This window comes from Vicugna pacos, chromosome 12 (genome assembly GCF_048564905.1).
Source record: "Vicugna pacos chromosome 12, VicPac4, whole genome shotgun sequence".
Taxonomy (NCBI): Eukaryota; Metazoa; Chordata; class Mammalia; order Artiodactyla; family Camelidae; genus Vicugna; species Vicugna pacos.
The window spans coordinates 49,033,027-49,056,271 of record NC_132998.1 but is presented as its reverse complement, the minus strand read 5'-3'; the positions used below and the strand labels follow the sequence as shown (position 1 = coordinate 49,056,271).

The window sequence follows — 23,245 nt, the reverse complement described above, 5'->3', positions numbered from 1 at the left end:
TAGGGTGCCTATCTATGGGCTGGAGTGCAGGATGTGAATTCCTGGCTACGGGACGCTCTAACGGGCTGGGTGTGCGACGCAGGTACCTGGCTAAAGGATGCTCTAAGTGTAGCGCCTTCAGGAGGCGGCCTCCATCCCGGCTGAGCAGCACCTCGCCGGTGGGCTTCGTACACATAACTTGCCGCCCTTCCGGCCCCACGCAGCAGCTCATGATGGTTTCTAGCACTTTCGCCACCTGCAACGCCGCCTTTAAAGAACACGCAGCTGCCATAACCTTTGGGTTCGGGCCGCTTCCGGTCGCCGCTTGCAGAACCCCAGAACCTTCGGCAGAGAATGGGACGGGAAGCACCGGGGCAGGACGCACCGGGGCGGGACAGCGGGGCGGGACGCAGCCGGAAGCGGAAGGGGCGGGCTGGAGGCCGGAAGTTGGTGGTAGCGCGACTTGTTGGTTGGGCGAGGCGTTTGCCTTTCCGCCTGCTCACGGAAAAGCCCCGCCGTTCCGCCGATTTGGGCTAGCAGCCCAATAGCCCGCGAGGATAGAAAAGAGCTCGCGATTATCGTGGAGCTGTCCCTGGAGAGGAAGCCGCAAGCCCTTCCGCATCCCCCTAGGTGAATTCATTCTCCTCCAGTGACTTCAGCTGCCACCAAGTCTCTCCGTCTCCCAGGAAACTTTCTCTCAGGAAGTCGGCATGACAGTGGAAGGACTAGGCACCGCTGCTAGAATTCGGTTCGTTCCCAACCCCGGTCAAAAGTTCATTGTTCCGTAGCAAAACCTCTGAATTCGACTCATATATTCTGTCCACTCTCCGTCAGCTGTTCTCTTTGAGGATGCAGGACTGATGGGGAGGGCTTAGCCCCGGTCGCAAGCTGCAGGCTTTCTGCTTTCTGCAGGGGGCTTTGCCACATATCCTGGGCTTAGGTATCCACTATGAAACCCTAGCCACCACAATTTGCTTTTTCTTTAGCAGAGGTGATAGATGTTAAGACTTAGCTACGTTGGTGATATACTTTAAAAACACAGTGGCCCAGAATTATTGGACACAATCCGCAGAAAAAAACTGTTAAGGAGAAAGAACATACTGTTTCATTAAGACGTACACACTCTCTTAAGGATGAAATGGTCAAGAGTATGGGCCTAAGATTTAGAGCTGGGTTTGCTGTGACATTCACTATGTGACATTAGCATGTAACTTGTCTTCACTTTTCTCATCTTAAAAAAAAATGGTGGTAATATGTAACAGACAAATCTCAAGGTTTTGAGGAGGGTGAGAATGTTTACAAAGCTTTTTTTGTTTGTTTTTGCATGGTGCTTGGTACATGCTAAATAAGCACTCAACAAATATTTACAGTATACCCAACAAATTACTGTGATGTGTCACCACTGTAAGGACCCACTATCTCCACAAGAAAGGAACATTTTGTAAGGTGAAAAAAGTTGATTATCTTAACAACACAACACAGGACACCTATCAGAGTGTGGTCAATATAAGTAAGAAAATTACCTTATAAATGTTTCATTGAGGTTTATCAGTGAGGGATTGTTTTCCTTACCCATTATTCTTTTGCATAGGGCAGGAGAACCCTGTAAGCTCTCTCATTGTCCTCAATAAGAACCAACTGACTTTTGGCCAGAAGCAGCTGAATTCTGAGGAGAGCAAATATGGGAGGGGAGGAGGATGGAGGAAAAGTGAGGAAAACTAGAGAGGAATGATTTCTTGAAACATGCCTGATGTTGACTCAGTATGGACTAATAGGTGATTAGAGGGGGGAAATCTTTTTCATGTGGGTTTTGTATACTTGTGTAATAGCAAGGTTCTTTTTTTTCCTTACCCATCACAAAATTTTCAATACACATAGATTCGAGCAGTGGATTATTCCAAACATTTAACATTCTATTTAAGTGTACAGTGGAAAGAGAATGGGCACTGAAGTCAAACATGGGTTCAAACTTGGGCTCACTATCACTCTTCACTGTGTAGCTTTTGGATCATTTAATTTCTCTGAGCCTCAGATTCTTCATCTATAAAATCCAGTTAACTTCCACTTATCCGAAGGTTATTATGAGTATTCAAGAGTGAATATAAAGCATCACATAAAGCATGTATTAGGGTTTCTAGCTGTTAAGTCTCTTCCAAGCAAGTCCTTTACCATCCTTAACTACTCCCCCAACACAAATTTTTTTTAATTAAAGAACTAAGTAATTTAGTCACCATATGTTGTATTCAAAGACATTTGATCAGTTTGCTCTTTTTAAAAATTTTATTTAGAATGCCTACTTGTAGAAGTTAGCATCATTTTACAGATCATTAGAAAAGTTCAATTCTTTTGTCTCTGCAAACATTTATAATAGGTTAGGAATAACAGATTAGAAATGTAATACATTACAAAACAGTTACCTAAGACTAGCTGTACATTTACTATGCACCTTAAGGAAAAGAATTTGACAGTGTGCTATACTTACACTGCAGATAACATATGTTTATTCTATTTTACAAAACTGACCAGTGGTAGTGTCTGTATTTATAAATGGCCATTAAACAGGATATTTAACTTAGATGTACAGTTAGCATGCTAAAAAGTGAAAATTTTCAACTGAAGTTCTGTGGCTCATCAGTGGCATTTTTTCTTGAAATTTCAATCTTGTAATACTAAAATAAATTTACATGATAAATGCAGAAAGATAAAATTTTCTAAATATTTTAGAAAGTATATTCACATTCATTTTGTCATGGGTTTCTTGTGGCTCTTCTAAATATGTTAATCATATTAAGAAGACACTGGTCCTATACGATGTTAACAGTCCGTCTTTCATTAAAAACTAACAAAACAAGTAGTACATTAAGAGTAACAAAAAGTAAATTAAATATATTAAATTCACTATAGGTAAACAAAATGAAACCAAATTACATAATAATGGCAGGTTATACATTTTAAAGAATCTCTTTTTCCATGTAGTCAAATATGAGAGAAGTTGAAATGTAAACCTAGTGATTTGTGTGAGTGCCCCCCTACCATTGGTTCAAATGGGGAAAATTTCGTATAAATGCTGATTTTAATATTTTATTTCTGTACATTTAACATAATTCAAAAAATCTGCAGTGTCATGTATGGCTCATCAATAATGCCATTATCACTGTACTTCAAACAAAAAACCCCCCCAAGTATATTCATTGCTCACTAGAAATAATAAACACTGGAAAAAAGGGAATTTTATACATTTGTTTTCTTAAATATTTGACTAACATATTCTTCAAAAAGTTAAAACTGCCTTCCAAAGAATTTTGTGTGTATATGGCACGAGTTGACACCCTAAAACAGTATGAATTCCATCGAAAAGGCACTGTTTACAATACTCAATAATCTGACAAGTCTTTTTCAATGATGTCTGAAAATGAAGAATATATTTGATAGGTAAATAGACAAACACTTATAAAAGTATAGCATTATTGTTTAAATATACTATAGCTATATAAAAGGAAATAAAGTGACACAGAGAAATGACCCTTTTATGACAAGTAAGCCTATAAATACTCTGAATCATATAGTCCTGTAACACAAAAATGAGGAAAAGTATTTTCTTAAAGGCACAAAAGCATGAACACTAAATGAGGGTTGTATTTTACAAGGCCAACTTTTCAATGGAATGGTGACAAAGATTACACTGTACCTTTATAAGTAATACAGAAAAGTGACATGAAATACAAGTAAAATATCTATTGCTGAAACTTACTTATTTCACATGACCTATTTATTGTCTTTTCCTGGGCCAGCTACATCTCACTAAATGGTGGATAACTGAAGACACAGTACATTTAACAACTAAAACAGAAATGCACATGTCAATAATTATTACTCATTTAAACTTTCAAGTGAAAAAAAAAAAACTGGTCATAGGTCTTAAATCATAGAAACCATCATGAGGCTCTCAGACAACTGGGAACTGTAAATCACAATTTTTATGAACCCATGTGTGAACGAAGATTAATCTCAGTTGGAGAACATTCAAAGTCAATTACATGTATGGCTAAATACAAAGTTAATTATGTAATTTAAAGGATTCACATACTAACTCTAATATAAGCACTGATCTAAAAACTAAGCCACCAATTCCTGAGTTTTGTGTTCAGTTCACAGAAAGGAAGTCATATAACTAAAAGCATAAGAAGACTATGACTATTAGATTAGATATATGCTTTCAGTGTATAGGAAACAGTCATGAGTAGCCCTGCTCTTTCTCATGAAATAGTTTTTGATTCCTTGAGTAATAAGAACCCATAACATGTGCCTTAAAAAGAAAATTTAAAAATAAAGACAGTAACTACCTTTCCAGTCTTAGAAGATAACCATACCAATAAAATACCATTTATACCAAACAAAAGTTACCATACAAGTGGATAAGACTAAAACCCCATAGGGGAATTACCAACCAAAAAATGTAAGTTTTCAGGGTTTAAAGATGAAATTATTTTTGTGATCAGCCAATCAATATATATAAATTAATACTAATTTAAACCATAAAAAAGGATCAAATTGTACAATATTTACAAAATATTATATATCAATGAAGAGGCAGTTGAGTATAACATTGGTAACAGAAAGTGAGTACAAAAATTGTATCAAGTATGGGTACAAACAAAAACCCCACCTGTTCTACTGTAATCATACTATACTTATACTGGGTGTAGGTATATTTTACTTATGTTTTAATCAATTTAAAAAATGTTTCACATGTATGTATGAATACAGCATTGTTTTGCCAAAAATACATGGAAAATGGCTATTCATAAAACCTAAGGATACTTAAGATAGCTATATTGGTTAGGGGGAAAAAAGCAGGCTCTTTTTTTTTTAAGTCATTTTGTTTTCATAATTTAGCAATCATTCCTTGATTTTATACTCACCATGGCATAAGTTGTTGATTGTAATTTTATTAGTGTCTCTCAGTCTCTTCTTGGTCAAAAGCAAGTGTAGCAATAGCAGTTATTCTCTCTGACCTTCATTCTTATTAGAAAATCGACTTTCAGAATTCTAAGATACCTCTTACAACATGTTCCTAAGCTTAACTACTTAGCAAAAATTGCTTTTGAAGGCTATAAATATTTATGTAAAAACAAAGTAAAAATATTAAACTGAAAAAAAATAGGAAAGGAGTTTGCCTGAGCCTGAACAAAAGGAATCTTAAGGAATTGTGATTTTGCCACAGAATGCAGTTACTAAGAAAGAGGAGGATAATAAAGAATTAACTTCAGAACTTGACGTTCTTCTTAGATGCTGAACTTATTGCACATTTTAAAGAAACCAATTTTAATGTACACATAAATGCCACCACACGAAGTGGCTTTTCTTATCGCCCTTTTCTTATTTGGCTTTTGAAGTAAAGTATTGGTTATAATTTTGTTTCTATTCTACTTCACTGAACACACTAGGAACATGAAAGCTAAAATAAGTGTTTCATAGTGAAAAATCATGAATATTAGCATTTCATATGCCTTATAAACATCTCTAGAATTTGGCCTATGTTACTGGACCAACTGAGTTTAAAAAAACAAAAAACAAGAAAAAAGGACAGCAGTGAAGCTTGACCACACTTTTAAGGGGGTAATATAGGTATAATAAGAAAGATATAGTCACTAGATCCAAGTAGCTACATACCAGTGTTTCTGTTGATGTAGACGTAAATATATTTATACCTGTATCTATAAATATTAAATTCTTGGGGTTAAAAAAACTCTTGTGTAAACTTTTAAAAAAGCAATTTGCCACCTTCTCTCTCAATATATCAATTTTGACCATGCTTTTTCCTTTTTTCTTATTCCTGTTTCTAAGAAGACAATTGATCTGGATGCTTTGGAAATGGTTTTTTTTTAACAGTACAGTATACTGAACTATTTATGTCTATTATTCCATCATTTCCCATTCTGTAATTCCTTATTGATAAAAGTTTTGTGCCTATTTTATGAAGAAAACAGATTGCTATACGTATATTTATAAGATTGATAGCATTTTTGTCATGAACAACATTAATGCTGTATATTGCAGAACATGAACATACTATAGACTACAAAGACTAAGGTATATGTAAGACACACTTGTGTATACATGTGGATTTATTATACTCACATGTAGACACATTCTCACAAAAGCTAGAAATGTTCTGGCACTTAACACACAGCTCACTTTAATAACCAAATAGAATAGCTCTTATTTCACGTTAAGGATAAAAGGTATGAAAAGTCAACACTTCTACATTTATCTCTATGGTTTTCTGTTTTAGAAATATTATGATGTTTTAATAAAGACCAAACCAACTCCCAACACTGGTCCCATGTGAAATCTGATCATTCCAGTTCACTGATTCAACTGTAAAGAACTACTTAAACATGAAGTTTATTATGACTTGAAGCAAAATCAGGAGGAAAATGATGAAGTAGTCTTTCTGTTGCAGAAAATAATCCGTGGCAGGTGTGCTTGAAATTAAATGATTTCGAAGAGCCATAATATTTCTATAAAAATAAGCAAAAAATTTAATAACTATCAAAAATGTTAGCAGAGAACTCACAATTTGATATATGGTCACAGAATTCAATTGTATAAAGTTTAATCAATTACTACCACCTGAACAGGGAGCTAAGTATGCTATGTGGAACCATTATTAGGTCTTGCCAAAATCTATATTCCACACTGTACCAAATATATTACTTAATGATTAGTATTAAATGTACTTTTAAAATTTTGATGACATAAAATATATCACCTTCTTTGTTATGACAGTGCTTTTTAAACAACAATTTTGCTTCTTAGTTGGCCCACTAGAGTTCTTTTATCTTTACTTTAGGGAGACAGAGTTGGAGAAAAATCCTAAATTTACCAGGAAAAAAAAATACAACAGATTTCATGACATTCCTAACTTGAAGAATATTTGTTCTATAGGCATTTCATATGCTAACAAAAATAAAATGTCAGTTTAGTCATGAAATGAGCTTATATGACTCTCATGCCACTCTAAATGCTTTTGGTTAAAAAGAGCTGATTAGTGAAGACCTCTTCCTTTTCTGGCTTCCTTTAAAGTGTTTTACCAGTAGAAAGAAAGGAGGCAAAATGGACAAGTAGGCTCATTAATTTATAAATATAATTAAATCAGGAAACTTGAGCACTTTTATATAAGGGCTGATGATACCAACATGCAGAAGACATGCTCCCTGCTCTAAAGGAGCTAATGGCCAATTGGAGGTTGTGGGAGAAGAGGTAGGAGTAAACAGACATGCATGATAACAACTCTGTGGTGTGGTAAGCACTCAGAAAGACTACGTATGGGGAGCCATGCAAGCCAAGTGGAGTGATTAATAACTCGACAGGGCAGGGTGAGTGACGTAAGGTGTTACAGAAAGGATGGCATTTAAGTTATGTTCTGAAGGATAAACAGTGATTTTCTTGATGGGCAGGGTGGGAGAAAGGGCAGTCTAAGAACTGGATTCTGTGTGGGTAAAGGTGTAAAGGTCTAGAGAGAGAACAGTATGTTCTGGAGATGTGAGGGGTTTCATAGGGCTAGAGCATGGGATAAATGTAGAGGAATGGCAGGAGATGAGGCTGCAGATGAAAACAGCAACTAAATATAAGCCATTAAGGTCACCAAGAACAGAACATCTAGCACTGAATGCTAAATTCACAAAATCAGGTTGGCTAATGTTAAAGAATATTTAACAGCTGATAACAGCAATGAGAGACAACTAGTCTGAACTCATGCTAGCCTTAGCAATGGAGCAGGATCAGGACCCTTTCCCTTCCAAGGAACTTCCTGAAGTGTCAAGACCTTTAGTTGTTGGATCATGGGGAGGTGAGTGTGGGGAAGGGCCTGGAGTGCAAAAGGAACACTTGAAGGTCTCAGGGTAGTGGCTACTTACCCACTGTTACGGAAGCATTTCAATATTTCAACAACTGTTGCATTCCAATTAAAATTAACCACGTACAAAGGAGACTGTGGAAGCCTTTGTTAACCAACTTTCTCGAAAACTGCCCCACTTCCACATCCAACCCAGCTACACTCCAGTATGCTACAGCAATAAGATGAAGAGATTCTAGTTCTAATCTCACAGATGAGGAAAAAAACCCTCTTGTCTCCCCCAGTATTTTAGTGCTGAAGGAATTTCCTGAGTTTCAGTAATTGGGTGACAGAAGCCAAGGTTCTCTTTTAGCTTCATGATGTTATAAAAATGTAAAGTTTGCATAGGATTTCCTACGTAGCAGGATTCTTAGCTATTCCTCTGTACTCAGATGAATAGTCACTGTCAGTATATATTACCTTTTAATTTCTTCCTGTGTTTGTTTTATAGATTCGATGGAAGTCTGAATGTCTCCCAGTTCTATCCCTTTCTTTCTTCTTGCACTTGGTTTTACTGATTGAGCTAAAAAGACATGTGTAATAAAGTTAATAAAAATAATGAACATATTTAATTGTAAACAATCTACATTTCAGATTAATAATTCTCATGTAATAAAAATTTTCCTAGGCATTATTTTTATGGCTTAGAGACTCATGTACTACTAGTAATAAGTAATAGTATGCATTTTTGAAGTTTCAATCATATTTCTAAACTAGAACACTACAGATAAACTTAAAGCAACCATGAATTAGTTAAATTTTGGATGGAATCAGTTTTTTTTTAACCAATTAAAATAGACAAAAATATTTCTTTAAAATACACATATTAATTTTGGGAAGGTATTATTCTCTTCTGTCTCCTGCCCATTTGCCTACATCTGAAGAAGTCAGCTTTTTGAGCTCCCCTTTCAGTTTTTTATTAATTGTCAATGTTACCTTTTATTTCCCCAGTCATCCAACCTGTAAACCTTTTCAGTTGGTTTTAATATCTCTTCTACAAATTTCATTGTCAACCAGCAAAGTATGTGGGTATTTTTTTTTTAAATCCCTTCCCATATCCATTACTTCCTTTCCATTTTTGTTCAGATCTTAACTTCTCTCCAGATCTCAGCTCTCTCATTTGTAAAACAGGAATAATAATACTCAGCTTCACATGGTTGTAGTAGGGTGTTTAACATCCAGTTTGGCACACATTAAGTACTCAGTAAATGCCAGCTGACACGTTACCGGTAAGCTAGTTGAGTGGATAAGAGAGTGAATTAAGGAGCCAAAATATCTGCATATATAACAGATAATATACTGCCTTATGGGGTATACAGCCTTGGGGAGTTTAACCTTGTGCATGTGGTACCATGTTACTCCTGCTTTTAAAACTTGATTCATTTTATTCCTCTTTTACTCCAGTATCTTGTCCACCACCCACATCCCTCAAGCCTAGACTGCTATAATCAATTAGAAATTCTAAGTAATTCACCAGGGTTCCTCTTCTCTATGAACCTTCTCTCAAACTGAATTCACTTCCCCTTCCTTTATTTAAACCCTTTACTATTTGTCATCTACTAGTTTCTTAGCACTTACCATTTTATTCACCTGTAGTATTATCTCTGTAAAAATGAACTCCCCAGCTTAGGGTGAGCTTAGTAGAGACTATGGCTTTTAAAAAACTATTTTTTATAATGTCTCAGACGTTACCTTAATGCTTGATTATACCTCAGTGTAGTTCAAGACAGTTTACACATTATCTGATTGAACAAGAATGGCACACTAGTTAATTGAATTCATTATTTTGATATATTTTTGTTTGTCTGTGACTTCTAAATACAATAATTTATTATGAGAATGAAAAACTTTATTGAAGCATGAAACAGCCTAAAGCTCAAAAAATGCTGCCTGCACTGAATCTAGGAAACCATCAATAATTTTTCAGAAGCTAACAAGGAATAAGAGCTAGTACTACAGTGTGGCTGTTGATTTACATGTTTCCCCCTTTTTCACTTCCCGTGTCTCTACCTTGTGTCTTGGTCTTGAAATTTACCTATAATCCAAAATAGCTTTTTTTGCACATCATCCTTGCTCCCACCAAAACTTACAAATCTTGACTTAATATGAAAAATCATTTTCACATATCAAACATAGTTAATAGTAATATCCTTTAAAAACTTTAGACTCTTACAGTGAACAGTCTGCAATAAATATTTTTACCTTCACTTCCAGATGAGTCCTGGATGTCAGGTTCTGGGGAGGAATAGCCTTTTGCCACTTTCTTCTGTTGCCTGGTTGGCTTATGTTTCATTTTCGGGACACTAACCTGAAAAAAAAATTGTGCTATTACATGAATTTGCACTGAATTTTGTATTTAAAGACCCACGTTGTACAGCCGTCAAAACTCTTCATGGGCACAATACTTAGAACTAAAAACAAAGATTAAATAGTCTAATTAAAATTTAAATAAGATGGATACACTTATACAAACTATTTAATTTTAATAGGAAACATTAATTTGGCACAAACATCAAAGAGTATAAGAAAATGTACAATGAAGAGGTTCCCTCGCACACCTGACCTGTATCCACCCAGCTTCTCCCCCACTAAAAAGATACTGCTATTTGTATATCCTTCAAGAGACATATTTATGCACACACAAATATGAATACAGACACCCCACTTTTCTAACTGTATGAGTTAGTAAATCTGGTTGAATGTTAAGTAATGGTATTCTTTTAAAACCATACTTATCTTGTTCCCAACATTAGAAACATTCTCACTGAAGATGTTGGGTTTCCAATAAAATTATTTAGATTGCTTACTTTTAATAATGTCTGGATAATGTAGAATGCATCATATAATAAATGGGAATGATATTATTATTTTGCAGAGTGTAATTTAAACTTACTGAAAAATGTGAGTAAGATTCAAAAGTACATTTAACCATCAATTAGGATTAAATGTTCCTTAGAATAAAAAAACAAATGCAAGAGAAGAAATCAGAATCAGAAGGGCAAGGTAATTTATACACTTAGAAAAACAAGGAACCAATGGTCCGAAGTCTTTAACTCTGTTCTTACCTGTTCAGTGTTCTAAATCAGCATTATCTATTTGTCTATCTATATTAGGAATTATATACCTATTCCTTGAAATAATTTTGTAAAATCTTACTCAAGTGCTTAAAATTAAAGTAAAATTTGTATTGTTTATTACAGAAAATAAATAATAAGGCAGGTTCTGGATTCAGCCTAACACTGTGCCCACCTACTTAACCTCATGGAAACTTAAGATTTTATAACATTTAGAATCTAAATCCATATTCTAAGAGTAGTTTCAAATTAGAGATTAATAGAGACTGATGAGAAGTTATTTAAAATGAGAAAGGGAGTCAGTACTATACTGTTTTGATTACTGTAGCTTTGTAATAAGTTTTGAAATCAGGAAGTGTGAGTGTTCCAACTTTATTCTTCTTCAAGATTATTTTGGCTGTTCAGGGCCACTTGTAATTCCATATGAATTTGAGGACTGATTTTTCCACTTCCATAAAAAAAAAACTATTGCAATTTTGGTAGAGATTGCATTGAATCTGACTGATAGATTCATAGATTGATAGATTGCTTTGGGTAGTATTAACAACTTAACAATATTAAGTTTTCTTACCTAAGAACACAGGACTTATTTATTTAGGTCTTCTTTCTTTTCAACAATGTTTTATAGTTTTCAGTGTACAAGTCTTTTACCTCCTTGGTTAAATTTATTACTATGTATTTTATTCTTTTACATAGGACTGTAAATTGAATTGTTTTCTTAATTTCTTTTTGGAATTTGTTCATTGCAGGTGTATAGAAACACAACTAATTTTTGTGTGTTCATCTTATATGTTACAACTTTGTTAAATTCATCAGCTGAAGTAGCTTTCTTATGGATTCTTTGGGATTTTCTATGTGTAGGATCATGTCATCTGTGAACAGAGGTAGCTTTACTTCTTCATTTCCAATTTGGAAGCCTTCTATTTGTTTTTCTTGTCTGACTCCCTGACCAGAACTTCCAGTACAATGTTTAGTAGCAGTGGTGAAAGTGGGCACCTTTGTCTTTTTCTTGATCTTAGGGGGAAAGTTTTCAATCTTTCACCATTGAGTATACTGTTAATTTTTTAAATTCTGAAAGGGTCTTAGATTTTGTCAAATACCTTTTATGTATCAACTGAGATGGGCATGTGATATTTCACCTCATTCTATTAATGTGATGTATTGCGTTGATTCATTTTTCTTATTAAACTATGCTTGCATCATGGGATAAATCCCACTTAGTGTATGATCTTTTTAATGTGTCATAAGATTTAGTTTGCTAGTATTCTGTGGAGGATTTTTACATCTTTATTTATAAATAATACTGGTCCATAATTTTCTTCTTTTGTGATATCTTTTGGTGGCTTTGGTATTAGGGTAATGTTCACCTTATAGCATGGGTTAGGAAGTGTTCCCATGTTTTTTTGGAAGAGTATGAGAAGGACTGGTGTTTGTTTTTCTTTAAATGTTTAATTCACCAGTGAAGCCACTTAGTCCTAGACTTTTCTTTCTTTGGAGGTTTTTGATTACTGAATCAATCTCTTAACTTGTTATAGGTCTTTTGAAATTTTCTATTTCTTTTTGAGTTAGCTTATGTATTATGTGGGGGTTTTCAATGCTCTCTCTCCCCAGACTTTTCTCCTTACAAAGTCTATTGTATATTTTAATGGTAATCTTTTGTCCCAGGTATCTGCAGGTTGTTAGTTTGGCTTGCAGTACTTCCAAGCAATGTCTGCAGCCTTTCTGGCTGAGCTCTGAGTTAGATGAAAAAGAGATGTACGCCCTGCGTAGATCCTTCAGGTGGCCCCCAGATAGGTTACAACAGACATACATAACAATTTGTTAATAAGGTCTGCTCTACTCCCTCTGGAACCAGGGCTCAAACTGGGAAATGTGGGGGCCCTTCCAGGGCGGAATTATGACAAGAGCAAGTAAAAATGCCATGAAGTTTTCTTGCGGCTTTGAAGTTACCTTTTTCTTGATTCAGCACTCACTTAGTTGCTGCAAACCTCTGACAGTTTTCCAGAGTTCTGGCAAATGTGGCTATGACAGTTTCTGCTGGCTTTTTAACTTTTCTTTGAGGAGACAAGAGCTTCAAGCTGCCTACCTTGTCATTTTTCTGACCTAAACTTTTAAAATTGTGAAGCCAAATTTTATATGTTTGTGGCCAAAGATACTAAGGAGTTAAAAAATTTATATGCCTAGCAAATCTAGTTACATTTTTTATTACATACCATTGGAGTGCGATGTTTCACTTTGGTCTGGATAACACCATCTTTTTCAAACTGTATCATATCATTAAGTGGGTCCCATGGTCGAGTACTACATAAATGAAAAAACACCATTTGTTTAATGACTAAGCAAAACACTCAAAAACTTTAAAATAAACTTTCTATTCCATGATTAGATTTTCATCGGTAATTATAAATCTAGCTATAAGATTAAGATTTGTCATATCTAATCTTCTGATCCTCAGCTTATTTTATAGGCTAACTACTATGGAGACAAATTTAAAACTATTTAAACTACTATGATGGAGTCAAGTGTAAAATCTCACACTAATATATATATGGCTTAATAAAAAAATTATTTATCCTAACATTAAAAAATCTAGAAATGAAGGCAAAAAACTATGATATATTGTTTGTAATATAATTTTAAAATTACTTACTCTGCAAACTTGTAATGCCATTCTCCTGTGAGTGGGTCAAGTTCAAATAACTTGCATGTCCACTCTTCATTTTTTGTTTTCCGATCTTTGGCAGCTTGTCTTTGAGCTTCTTCTAAAACATACTTTTCTTGAGTAGCTTCTGTTTGGTCTTTGGCATTTATGGCTCTTGTCACCCGCTGCCAGAGTCTGAAACATGTGCAAAAATAATATTAAAAAAGCAACAGAAAATCAAATCTACATAGAATAGGCTTGAATCCTATTGAGAGAAAATAATACCTGTGTGGGTTTTTGGCTTTGATCAGGCTTATGCTTAGATGCTTAGAAATAAGCCAAGATATAAAAAGTGATGCCTTGAGTAGGAAGAGGCAGTGGAGACCATTTTTCTTCCCTGGCAAGGAAAATTTATTACATGGGTTCTTAAATATATGGAAACAAATGGTGCTGACTCAGAATGATAGAAATGTAATGAAGGTTCGAGAATCTAATTTTTAACAAGCTCCCCAGATGATTCTTTACACACTGTTTAAGATCCACTGGCCTCAAAGATCCAAAAGTGTAATGCCATGTTTCTCAACCTTGAATGCAGGATTTGTCAGGGAATTTTAAAAATCAGACTCTCTGGAAGTGGGCCCAAGCATTTTTTTCAGTGTTTCCTAGGTGATCTTTATTTGCATCTAGTGTTAAGAACCACTAATTTAACAGAAAAGACCATCGAGGTAAAATACTTTCCCCCCACTAAAGTTTAGTTTTTTTATTAGATAAATAAAAATATATCTATTATCTACCCATTTGGGACAGCTTGTTGGGACTGAAAGAACAAAAGCTATGGAACCAGATAGACTTGGATTTAATCCTAGATGTGCCACATCTTGGCTGGTGAACTTAAAGTTACTTATCTTGTCTAAGACTCATCCTCATCTTTAAAATACTTAAACTTATATACATGTCTCAAAAATGCTGCATGCTCTGGCATAGTTTCACTTTGGATGGAGAGCATCATGTGGTTACAGCTGAAACAGAATTTTTAGAACTGCTGCATACTCATTCTCCTATCTTTGACAACCTCAATTTTGAGTATAGAAGGAAAGTGTACACAGACTTGAATCCTCCTGAGAAGAGAATGATACACATGTGGAAACATGTAGTAAGGACTGAACTGCATAATGTGTATAAAGTACCTAATATAGTGTCTCTCACGAAGCAGCGCCCTTCTCCTAACATGGAGAAAGAAGTGTAAGAGTACCATTGGGCAGTGTGGATACAATATTTTTGATGTAAGAGATAGAGCAAGAATTTCTTGATTTAAGAACAGAAATTATGGCTTTCTTTATTCCCCAACTAATATAAATCCTCTAGAAGCCAGTGGCATTATTCTTGTATTTTAGAAAATAAAACAGAAGTAGATTTTGTTTTACATGCCTAACCCACCTAGAGTTCTATATGACTACCCCAGGTTAAAAAACAGCTGCCAGATAAAAACTAAGAGTCATTAATTAGTCCCATAACTTTATGTAAACAAAACAGAAGTTGTTCTTCTTTTTTTAAAATAGGCCCTGGAGCAGATAAGAACAGAAAGGAAAAAATAGGACATTTTAGTTTACAGATGCAGAAAAGCAGCGTGATTTATATTATATACCAAAAAAGAATCCAATTACATTCTGCAAATATTAAACTATTTTGCTGAGTTAACATACGACTGAAGACAGGGAAAAGCAACCACACTGTTAAGGGATTGCAAAACATACTCTGAATTGTTATACTTACTTCTCTGATTCAAAATCTCCCTGCTCTTCAAATTTCACAGTGTGCCTTATTAATCTCCACTGCTTAATGTCTGGTGTTGGATTCCAGAAGACCTCTGAATTATCAGTCTTTTTGTCATTAATAAAAACTTCACTATCCTATATTTAAAGAAATTAAAAATTAATGTAAAGAATTATCTTTATTTAAAAGGGAATTATATAGTTTAGTAATAAGATAATAATTTCTTCTGATACTTAATCCCACAATGAAATACGTTTTCTAACAGCCTCAAATCTCATCATCCTTATAAAAACAGTAAGATTAAATATATAATACTTGTCATTTTAAAAAATTGGTTGAATACACAGAAAGTTTGTAAGATTTCAAAGTTTCACTCAATAAACAAATTTTAGACAATTACATGCAAAGCCTCAACAACCATCTCCGAATTGTCAAAGTAGAGCATAGTGTTTGCTTTAGCTATAATGAGATGCTGCAGACTATGTATTCTGTACATGTAGAAAAACCAAAGAGCCTTTCTTAGCATTAAAAATTTGAGCAGTGTTATAAATTTCATTATAAAAAAGACAGTTTTTATCTTTTTTCCAAATGATATTCAGATAGAAGTAAATCTTAAAAATTAATGGAGTATATGTGGCCTCTTAGATGAATCTCTGGATCCATTTTCATTTTCTCATATTTTTCATCATCTGATTATAATGCAGAAAATAGCATATAGCAGTGTTTACGGTGAGAGTGCATTTGGTAGTAGCATGATATGATCCTTTTTATTAATTTAAGCACCTCTTAATAAAGTTACATAAATGTGAATTTAGGTCAGCAGAAAAATAAATAAAAGCCATTGCTCTCAAAAACTGCTATATCCTTTCCATGTTCTTCAAAGGGAAATATAATTTCAAATGGAAATGCCTCTTTCATCTGATGAGAGGCCGTATACTGCTGTGTGTAAAAGCACAGCTCTGGAGCCAGAGTGCCTGGCTGGAATTCTTACTCCACAATTTTGATCAACTTATTTAAACTCTCTGTGCCTCAGTGTCCTCCTCTGTAAAATGGGAACACTAATTATACCCACCTCATTGGGTTATTATATTAAATATTAAATGAGTTAATATAAATAACATATTTAAACAATGTAATACCTGGTAAGTGATATATGTTAGCTATGTTTATTGATTTAAAGTTTTGGAAAGATAAAATATATAACACTAAATACTGCTGATGGCAGATTAATACCAAAGTATTTATTAAGTTAGTTTATATTGAATAGTGATGTTTTTAGCAATGAAACAAGTGAACTTACAATAAACTGTAATTCTTAACTTTTTCCCACAGAATAAAATTGTTTTTGTAAAGCTATAATATAAAAATACTTACCCAATGTCCTTCCAGAGTAGCTAAGACTTCTTTTCCCAGTTTTAGTTTCCCTGATATTTGATTAACACAGTCACTACTACCTAAAAATGGCTTTTAAAAGAAAAAATGTTGAAAAAATATTTTACTTTTAACTTATACTTACATACAATGCAGACAAAAAACAACCAAAAAAAGTAACTGTATAGTTACAGTGCTGTTGAAGGCACAAATGATGAAATACTGACTCAAAATTTAGTCAGAAATGTTCAATAGAAATAAATTTAAATTTGTTGCTATGGAAAATGTAGGTAAAAACAGACTATGTGAAGTCCAAATAAACATATTAAGAAAGATCACACTGAAGTAACTGACTTGTATCCTGTGCTCTCTCCTGACTCTATCAATGTTGCAATATTTTAAGCAATAAGAAGTCAGTAAACATAAGATACTTACCTCATCTATTGAAAGAAATAGCAACTCCTTCTTTAAAACAATACCCAACCAAAAGTTTAAAAACTTCCAAAAATTAAATTATAAGGAATATATTATTATATTGCCTTACTGATGTCTCTCCTCACTGACAAAATTTTGATGCTCTAATCTAATCCTTAAAGGTGTCATAAATTACTTAAAGCCTCTTCAGTCATGATTTTCAAATATCATTATCACCATACAAGTGAAAAATTTGCTACGAAGAAAAAAAAATCAAAGGGGATTGCATCAAATAATACTTGAGATCCTTTTTATTAGAGATATCAATATAGGAACAATTTAGTTGTAAATATTAAATGATTCACAGAAACATTTTTATCTAAACAATGTACTGTCCAACACCAACAAAAGATACTGTGAAAATGTCTTATACTTATCTTTTACACCGAGGCAGATGGAATTTTCCAAAGATGGCCTCAGTAATATCTACCCTCCCTCCTTCAGCCCACATGCTCTTCCTCAATGAGATCTTGTCATCCTCTTATTGAGAAGTGGGGTCTATATCCCTTCCTCTCGAATTTAGGTGTGTTTATAACTCTTCAACTACTAGAGGACCGTGGAAGTGATACAATTTGACTTCTGAGGCTAGGTCTGTACAGCAATGCAGTTTCTGCCTTGCTCACAAGAACACGTGCACTTGGAACCCTGAGCTGCCAAGAAGTCTGACTACCTTAAGGCTTCCATGATATGAAGAAAACAAGTCACGTGGAAAAGTCATGCATACAGGTGCTCAGATCTGCAGTCCTAGTCTTTTAGTCATCCCCACATGACTTACATGTCATCAGACATGGTAAGCCTTCAGATGACACCAGGCCCCAACTGTTGAGTTTCTCGTGGCCTGCAAGTCTTCCTAACTGTGGCCCCAGACATTATGTAGCAGAGATAAGTCATCCCCAATATGCCCTGTCCAAACTCCCAACCTGTAGAACCCCTGAGGATCAGAACATAGTTGTTTCTATGCTTGTGAGTTGTAGAGTGAATTGCTAGGCAGAAACAGTAAGTAATATAACTCTTGACTTAGTGTATACAGCTGTAGCTTATGCTGATACATCTTTTTGGTATTCTCTAAAGCAATGCTTCAATTTTCTAAGAAATTTCCATTCATTCACTTCTTAAATCTCATCTCCTATATAATCTCCTATATAATACCAACAGTTTTATTAATTAAAATTAAAAACAAAAAATAATGGCTTTCTGTTGATTTGGATCTTCCAAGGCTGCCCCTTCACGAATTCTATATTCTTATAAGTGGTTTTTAATTAGGAACTAAACTGTGGTCTTTGTTCAATATTTGTAGCACAGCTTCTCTTTATTTAGGTGATAACCTATCATTCTCTACTAACCTTTAGTTTGAATTCAAGTATTGCACTGTATCCAGTTTTTTGACATGTAATATTGACTGTTCCACCAAGCTCCAGTGTCATTGTGCCATAAAGAATTCCTAAAGAAAAAAAAAATTTGGACAAGAGCTTGAAGAGAGACATTGGCTAATAACAAGTAGAACTTTATAATCTAATCTCCTTGTAGGAGAAACTAATAATTCAAGAGGATTCTGTGTCACCCAGTAACAATCTGTAACATACACATAAAGTTGGTTCTGTAGGATTTAAATGGGTAACAGTTGATACACATTATTTGCAGATTCCATATTTGTAAATTTATATTCTCACTAAAATGTATTAAGTAATCCCCAAATCAATACCTACAGCATTTTTGCAGTCATTCATGGACATGCACAGAGTGGTGAAATATTTGAGTTGTTCAATATGCACACTGCCAGATGAAATCAAACAAGGTGAGACTCTGCAGTAAACAAATGTCTTTTTTGCAGTGTATTTAGTGTCACATTTTTCACATATTTGTGCTTTTTGTTGGTGATTTTACTATTTACAGTGCCCCCTAAATGTAGTGTTAAAGTGCTGTCTGGTGTTCCTAAGCACAGAAGGCTGTGATATACCTTACGGAGAAAATACATGTGTTAAAGTTTAGTTCAGGCATGAGTTAACAGTGCTGTTGGCTATCAGCTCAATGTTTCTTGTGTTGTTTTTTTTTCCTTAAATTGAAGTCTATTCGGTTTAAAATGTGTCAATTTCTGGTGTACAGCATAATGTTTCAAGCATACATTTACATATATATTCCTTTTCGTATTCTTTTTCATTAGTGGTTACTACAAGATACTGAATATAGGTGCCTGTGCTATACAGTATAAACTTGTTTATCTATTTTATATATACTAGTTAGTATCTGCAAATCTTGAACTCCCAATTTATACCTTCCCACCCCCTTTACCCTCTGGTAACCGTAAGTTTGTTTTCTGTGTCTGTGACTCTGTTTCTGTTTTGTAAATAAATTTATTTGTCTTTTTTTTTTTAAGATTCCACATATTAAATGATATCATATGGTATTTTTCTTTTCAAGAGGGGAACAGACTGTGCAATGTTTCTCATACTTATTTGGCTATAGAGTTCTTATTTTATAAAACAATTTGAGACTGGTGATTTGGGGAACATATTTTAGAAAATACACAAAGGTAGAAAATAATCATTTCCTGTGCTTATTCACAAGGGGTTATATAGCCCTTCTTTTTTTCATGCAATACAAACATTGCTATAAAAAAAATTATTCCCTGTTGCTATTTGGGTATGGCATTAGGTATCCATCTGTGTAAAATATCATTTTATTTATTCCAAATTATATAAAACCTAAAAATATATTTCTTATCAATTCATGATTTCAGATATTTTACTTCATGCCTATTTCAAGAACCACACATGAAGCTCTAAGAATTATCTAGCCTGAGACCACAAGTTGGCACTCTCATACTTAGTATCAGGTAGGTTCACGGTTCAGTGGATGGGAGTCAACAAGCCTAGAGTTTAGTCTCAGCAATCTTACTAACTAACTAGCTGGTTTGGCTTTAGATCTTAACTCTCCTAGTTTTTCATCTGTGAAATGAGGCCATATTAAATAATTTCTATGTTTTCATGAATCAGTTCCTAAAATAGAGGATAATTACCCTAAAAAATTATTTGTAAGAAATAGATTGGAAAGGAGGGTACAGATAATGGCCAAGCTGAGTGTTTAAGCTGATGCCCTATAGCATTGCAGTGCAGATGGCAGAGCTGCATGACTGTAGGCAAATTAACCTCTTTGTGCCTCATTTTCCTTGTCCATAAAACAGGAATAATATTGCCTACTTTATAGGGCTGCCAGAATGATTAAATGAGTTTACAAATGTAAAGTGCACAGAATAGTTGGGTGCCTAGCTTGTTGTAAATGATAGTTATTATTTAATATTGTTATCTGCATTATACTGAATAGTGGTGGAAAAGTATAATACATTAATTTTTAAGAAACTGAAAAATAAGGATTAGGAAAAATTTAAAGAACTTGGTACACTGGAAAACAATAAATTAAAATTTTAAAAAGAGGTTGTGGTACAAGAAGATGAGTATCACTTTTAAGAATTCTGAAATAATGGGCAGTTTTATCCAATTTTAAAACTTGCAGACAAGGCAAATGAAATTCCATTATTATAAATCAGCCTCTTCCAACTAAAGTGTGTGTCACAAAAAGTCCATTGTGGGTGAATTAATTCACCATAGAAATAATGAGCGGATGATAACAGTAATCTTAAGTATCTGTAAACCAAGGACACTTTCAAAGGTCTGACTGCATCAATCTCAAAACATAACAAATTACAACCATATACATTTGCTTTAAAGGAAGGCTTAAGGATAGAAAACAAACTTATGGTTACCAGGGGGGAAAAGGAGTGGGAAGGGATAAATTGGGAGTTCGAGATTTGCAGATACTAACTAACATATATAAAATAGAGAAACAACAAGTTTCTACAATATAGCACAGTGAACTACATTCAATATCTTATAGTAACCTATAATGAAAAAGAATATGAAAATGAATATATGTATGTACATGTATGACTGAAACATTATGCTGTACACCAGAAATTGACACAACATTGTAAACTGACTATACCTCAATTTAAAAAAATAAATTAAAAAAAAAAAAAAGTTTAAGAAAAACCAAACTCAAGTATGGAAAATATTTACCTTTGCAATGAGCATATGGCATTGTCATTACATAATCTTCACCTCTGTTCAAGAAAGTTAACCGTGCTTCTCCTTCTAATATTGCAGATAATGAGTTTCCTGAAATAAATAGTTTATTAAATTTCACAAAAGTAATTCAACCAATTCAAAACAATATATTTAAGACACCTACCAGATACCTACAGTGGACTGTCTTAAAAAGTCTCAATGTATCCAAATATATATTTATCTTATGTCCAAAACAGATTTGATCCATATTCCTATTCTTACAAAATGAGTACTTTATAAGGTACTTATTATGTGTTTATTGTGTTACTTTACATGAAGCTCTTAAGAAAAATCTTAAACTGATTATCCCTGGACTATGGATTCTAAATATATTTGTATTCTTTCTCTGTCTATTCAAGGACTAAATAAAAAGATCAACCCCTCAGGTACACTGAGATGGAACAAAAAACCTTAGTAGAGCTAAGCAATACATTATGCACTAAAATGGCTAGCTATAGTGGGCAATCATTATTCTGTCTTTTGATAAGTGGTATTTGTGGCGAATTTATACATATGTGATGAATACTTACATAAAATGAGTTATACCTCTATTTATGAATGGGCAAAGAAAAAAAAAAGGTCATTATCCAAGTAAAGATGATACTTAAAATGACATATAAAGTCCCTACTGAAAACATCCCAAGACATTGTCTATATAAAAGCTCACCAGAAAACACTATCTCCCAAAAAAGGGTACAGATTAAGACAAGGGTAAACTCACCATAGAACTTGGACTTAGCCAGGATACTACCACTAAGGCAAAATCCATCTTTTCGGTTACTAACATAAAAGGCAGATATTGGTGGATGATGGGACACCTATTGAACGCAGGAAAAAACATAAAATACAATAATATAAGCATACTATTCTGCTATTACCAAAAGTTCAAGCCTTAAAAGTATATTCTAATAATGAATTAGAAGAAACATTTAGTAAGTAGTAAAATTAAATATTGATAATTGTATTAACCAATCTCCAAGATCCCAAGGAAACCCACCTCCTGGTATTCACACCATTAGGTAAGCTTACACTGTACCAAAGTTTGTGTGGAAGTAATAGTATGTCACTTCTGAAATTCGATTATAATGCAGCATCTACTTTGGTGTCTCTCTTTCTCTCTCTCTCTCAGATCATTAGCTCTGAGAAGCCAGCTTCCATGTTGTGAACAACTCTATGGAGAGACTTACGTGGTAAGGAACTGAATCTTCTTGTCAAAAGCCATGTGATGAACTTGGAAGCAGAATCCTCCAGACAAGGTAAGCCTTCAGAGGACTGCAAAGCTGGCTGACATCTTGACCTCAACCTCATGAGAGATCCTGAGCTAGAACCACCCAGCTAAATGGCTCATATTCCTGAACCTCACTGTATGAGATAATAAATAAATGTTTGTTGTCTTAAGCCATTAAGTTTTGAGTCTATTATACAGCAATGGGTAACTATTACAGTGGCTATTCTTCATTAGATGACTGAATAAACTGTATAGAAAACTAACAGAAGCTTTAACAAAAGTTATTTTAATAATCTAATATTTCGATATGTCTACATCTTATGTTTTTTGAAATGAGACAAAGCTAAAATAAACATTTCTCGAGCTTCTCAACGTAGTGAAGAATTACAGTCAACTAAAATGCAAGATAGTATAATCACTAATTATTAAAAAATTAACATAGATAAGTGGCTTCAATCTGAGAGGAATATCAAAATCTCTTAGAAAGAGGAAGGTTTTTCAAATAAGGTTGGTCTCCTCAAAAGAGGACGGTCTCCTCATCCTCCTTATACTCTGTATAAGGAAGATAAGTAGGTCAGGGTTTGTTTAGATGAAGAATAGCTGGGAAGAAATATTGGGATGGAAGAATTAAATTTAAAAATAGTGAGGCAAAAAAGTGCAGTATCAGGTTATTTAATTGTGAAT

The 23,245-nt window shown here is 34.1% G+C and overlaps 2 protein-coding genes and 1 long non-coding RNA gene across 24 annotated transcripts in view; 1 reads left to right on the top strand and 2 right to left on the bottom strand.

Moving 5' to 3' along the window:
- Positions 1-432, bottom strand: part of BBS10 (Bardet-Biedl syndrome 10) — a 101,982-nt gene extending 101,550 nt beyond the window's left edge. For all 8 annotated transcript variants that reach the window (XM_072973369.1, XM_072973368.1, XM_072973371.1 and 5 more), the window contains exon 1: positions 87-432. In XM_072973369.1, coding sequence (XP_072829470.1) covers positions 87-271 — 185 coding nt within the window. In that variant the 5' untranslated portion in view covers positions 272-432. The remainder of the gene's footprint in view (positions 1-86) is intronic.
- On the top strand, positions 378-22,735 carry LOC107034537 (uncharacterized). Of its 2 annotated transcripts, XR_001460070.3 has the most exons (3): positions 378-727; positions 19,950-20,045; positions 22,463-22,735. It is a non-coding gene; the product is annotated as an uncharacterized lncRNA (long non-coding RNA). The 2 variants fall into 2 exon arrangements; XR_012078608.1 differs by lacking the exon at positions 19,950-20,045.
- OSBPL8 (oxysterol binding protein like 8) overlaps positions 2,241-23,245 on the bottom strand; it is a 133,182-nt gene continuing 112,177 nt past the window's right edge. For all 14 annotated transcript variants that reach the window (XM_072973358.1, XM_072973359.1, XM_072973360.1 and 11 more), the window contains 10 exons: positions 22,055-22,151; positions 21,286-21,384; positions 18,556-18,653; positions 16,742-16,831; positions 15,368-15,504; positions 13,604-13,789; positions 13,167-13,254; positions 10,082-10,187; positions 8,300-8,402; positions 2,241-6,503 (listed from right to left, as the gene is read on the bottom strand). In XM_072973358.1, coding sequence (XP_072829459.1) covers positions 6,371-6,503; positions 8,300-8,402; positions 10,082-10,187; positions 13,167-13,254; positions 13,604-13,789; positions 15,368-15,504; positions 16,742-16,831; positions 18,556-18,653; positions 21,286-21,384; positions 22,055-22,151 — 1,137 coding nt within the window. In that variant the 3' untranslated portion in view covers positions 2,241-6,370. The remainder of the gene's footprint in view (positions 6,504-8,299; positions 8,403-10,081; positions 10,188-13,166; positions 13,255-13,603; positions 13,790-15,367; positions 15,505-16,741; positions 16,832-18,555; positions 18,654-21,285; positions 21,385-22,054; positions 22,152-23,245) is intronic.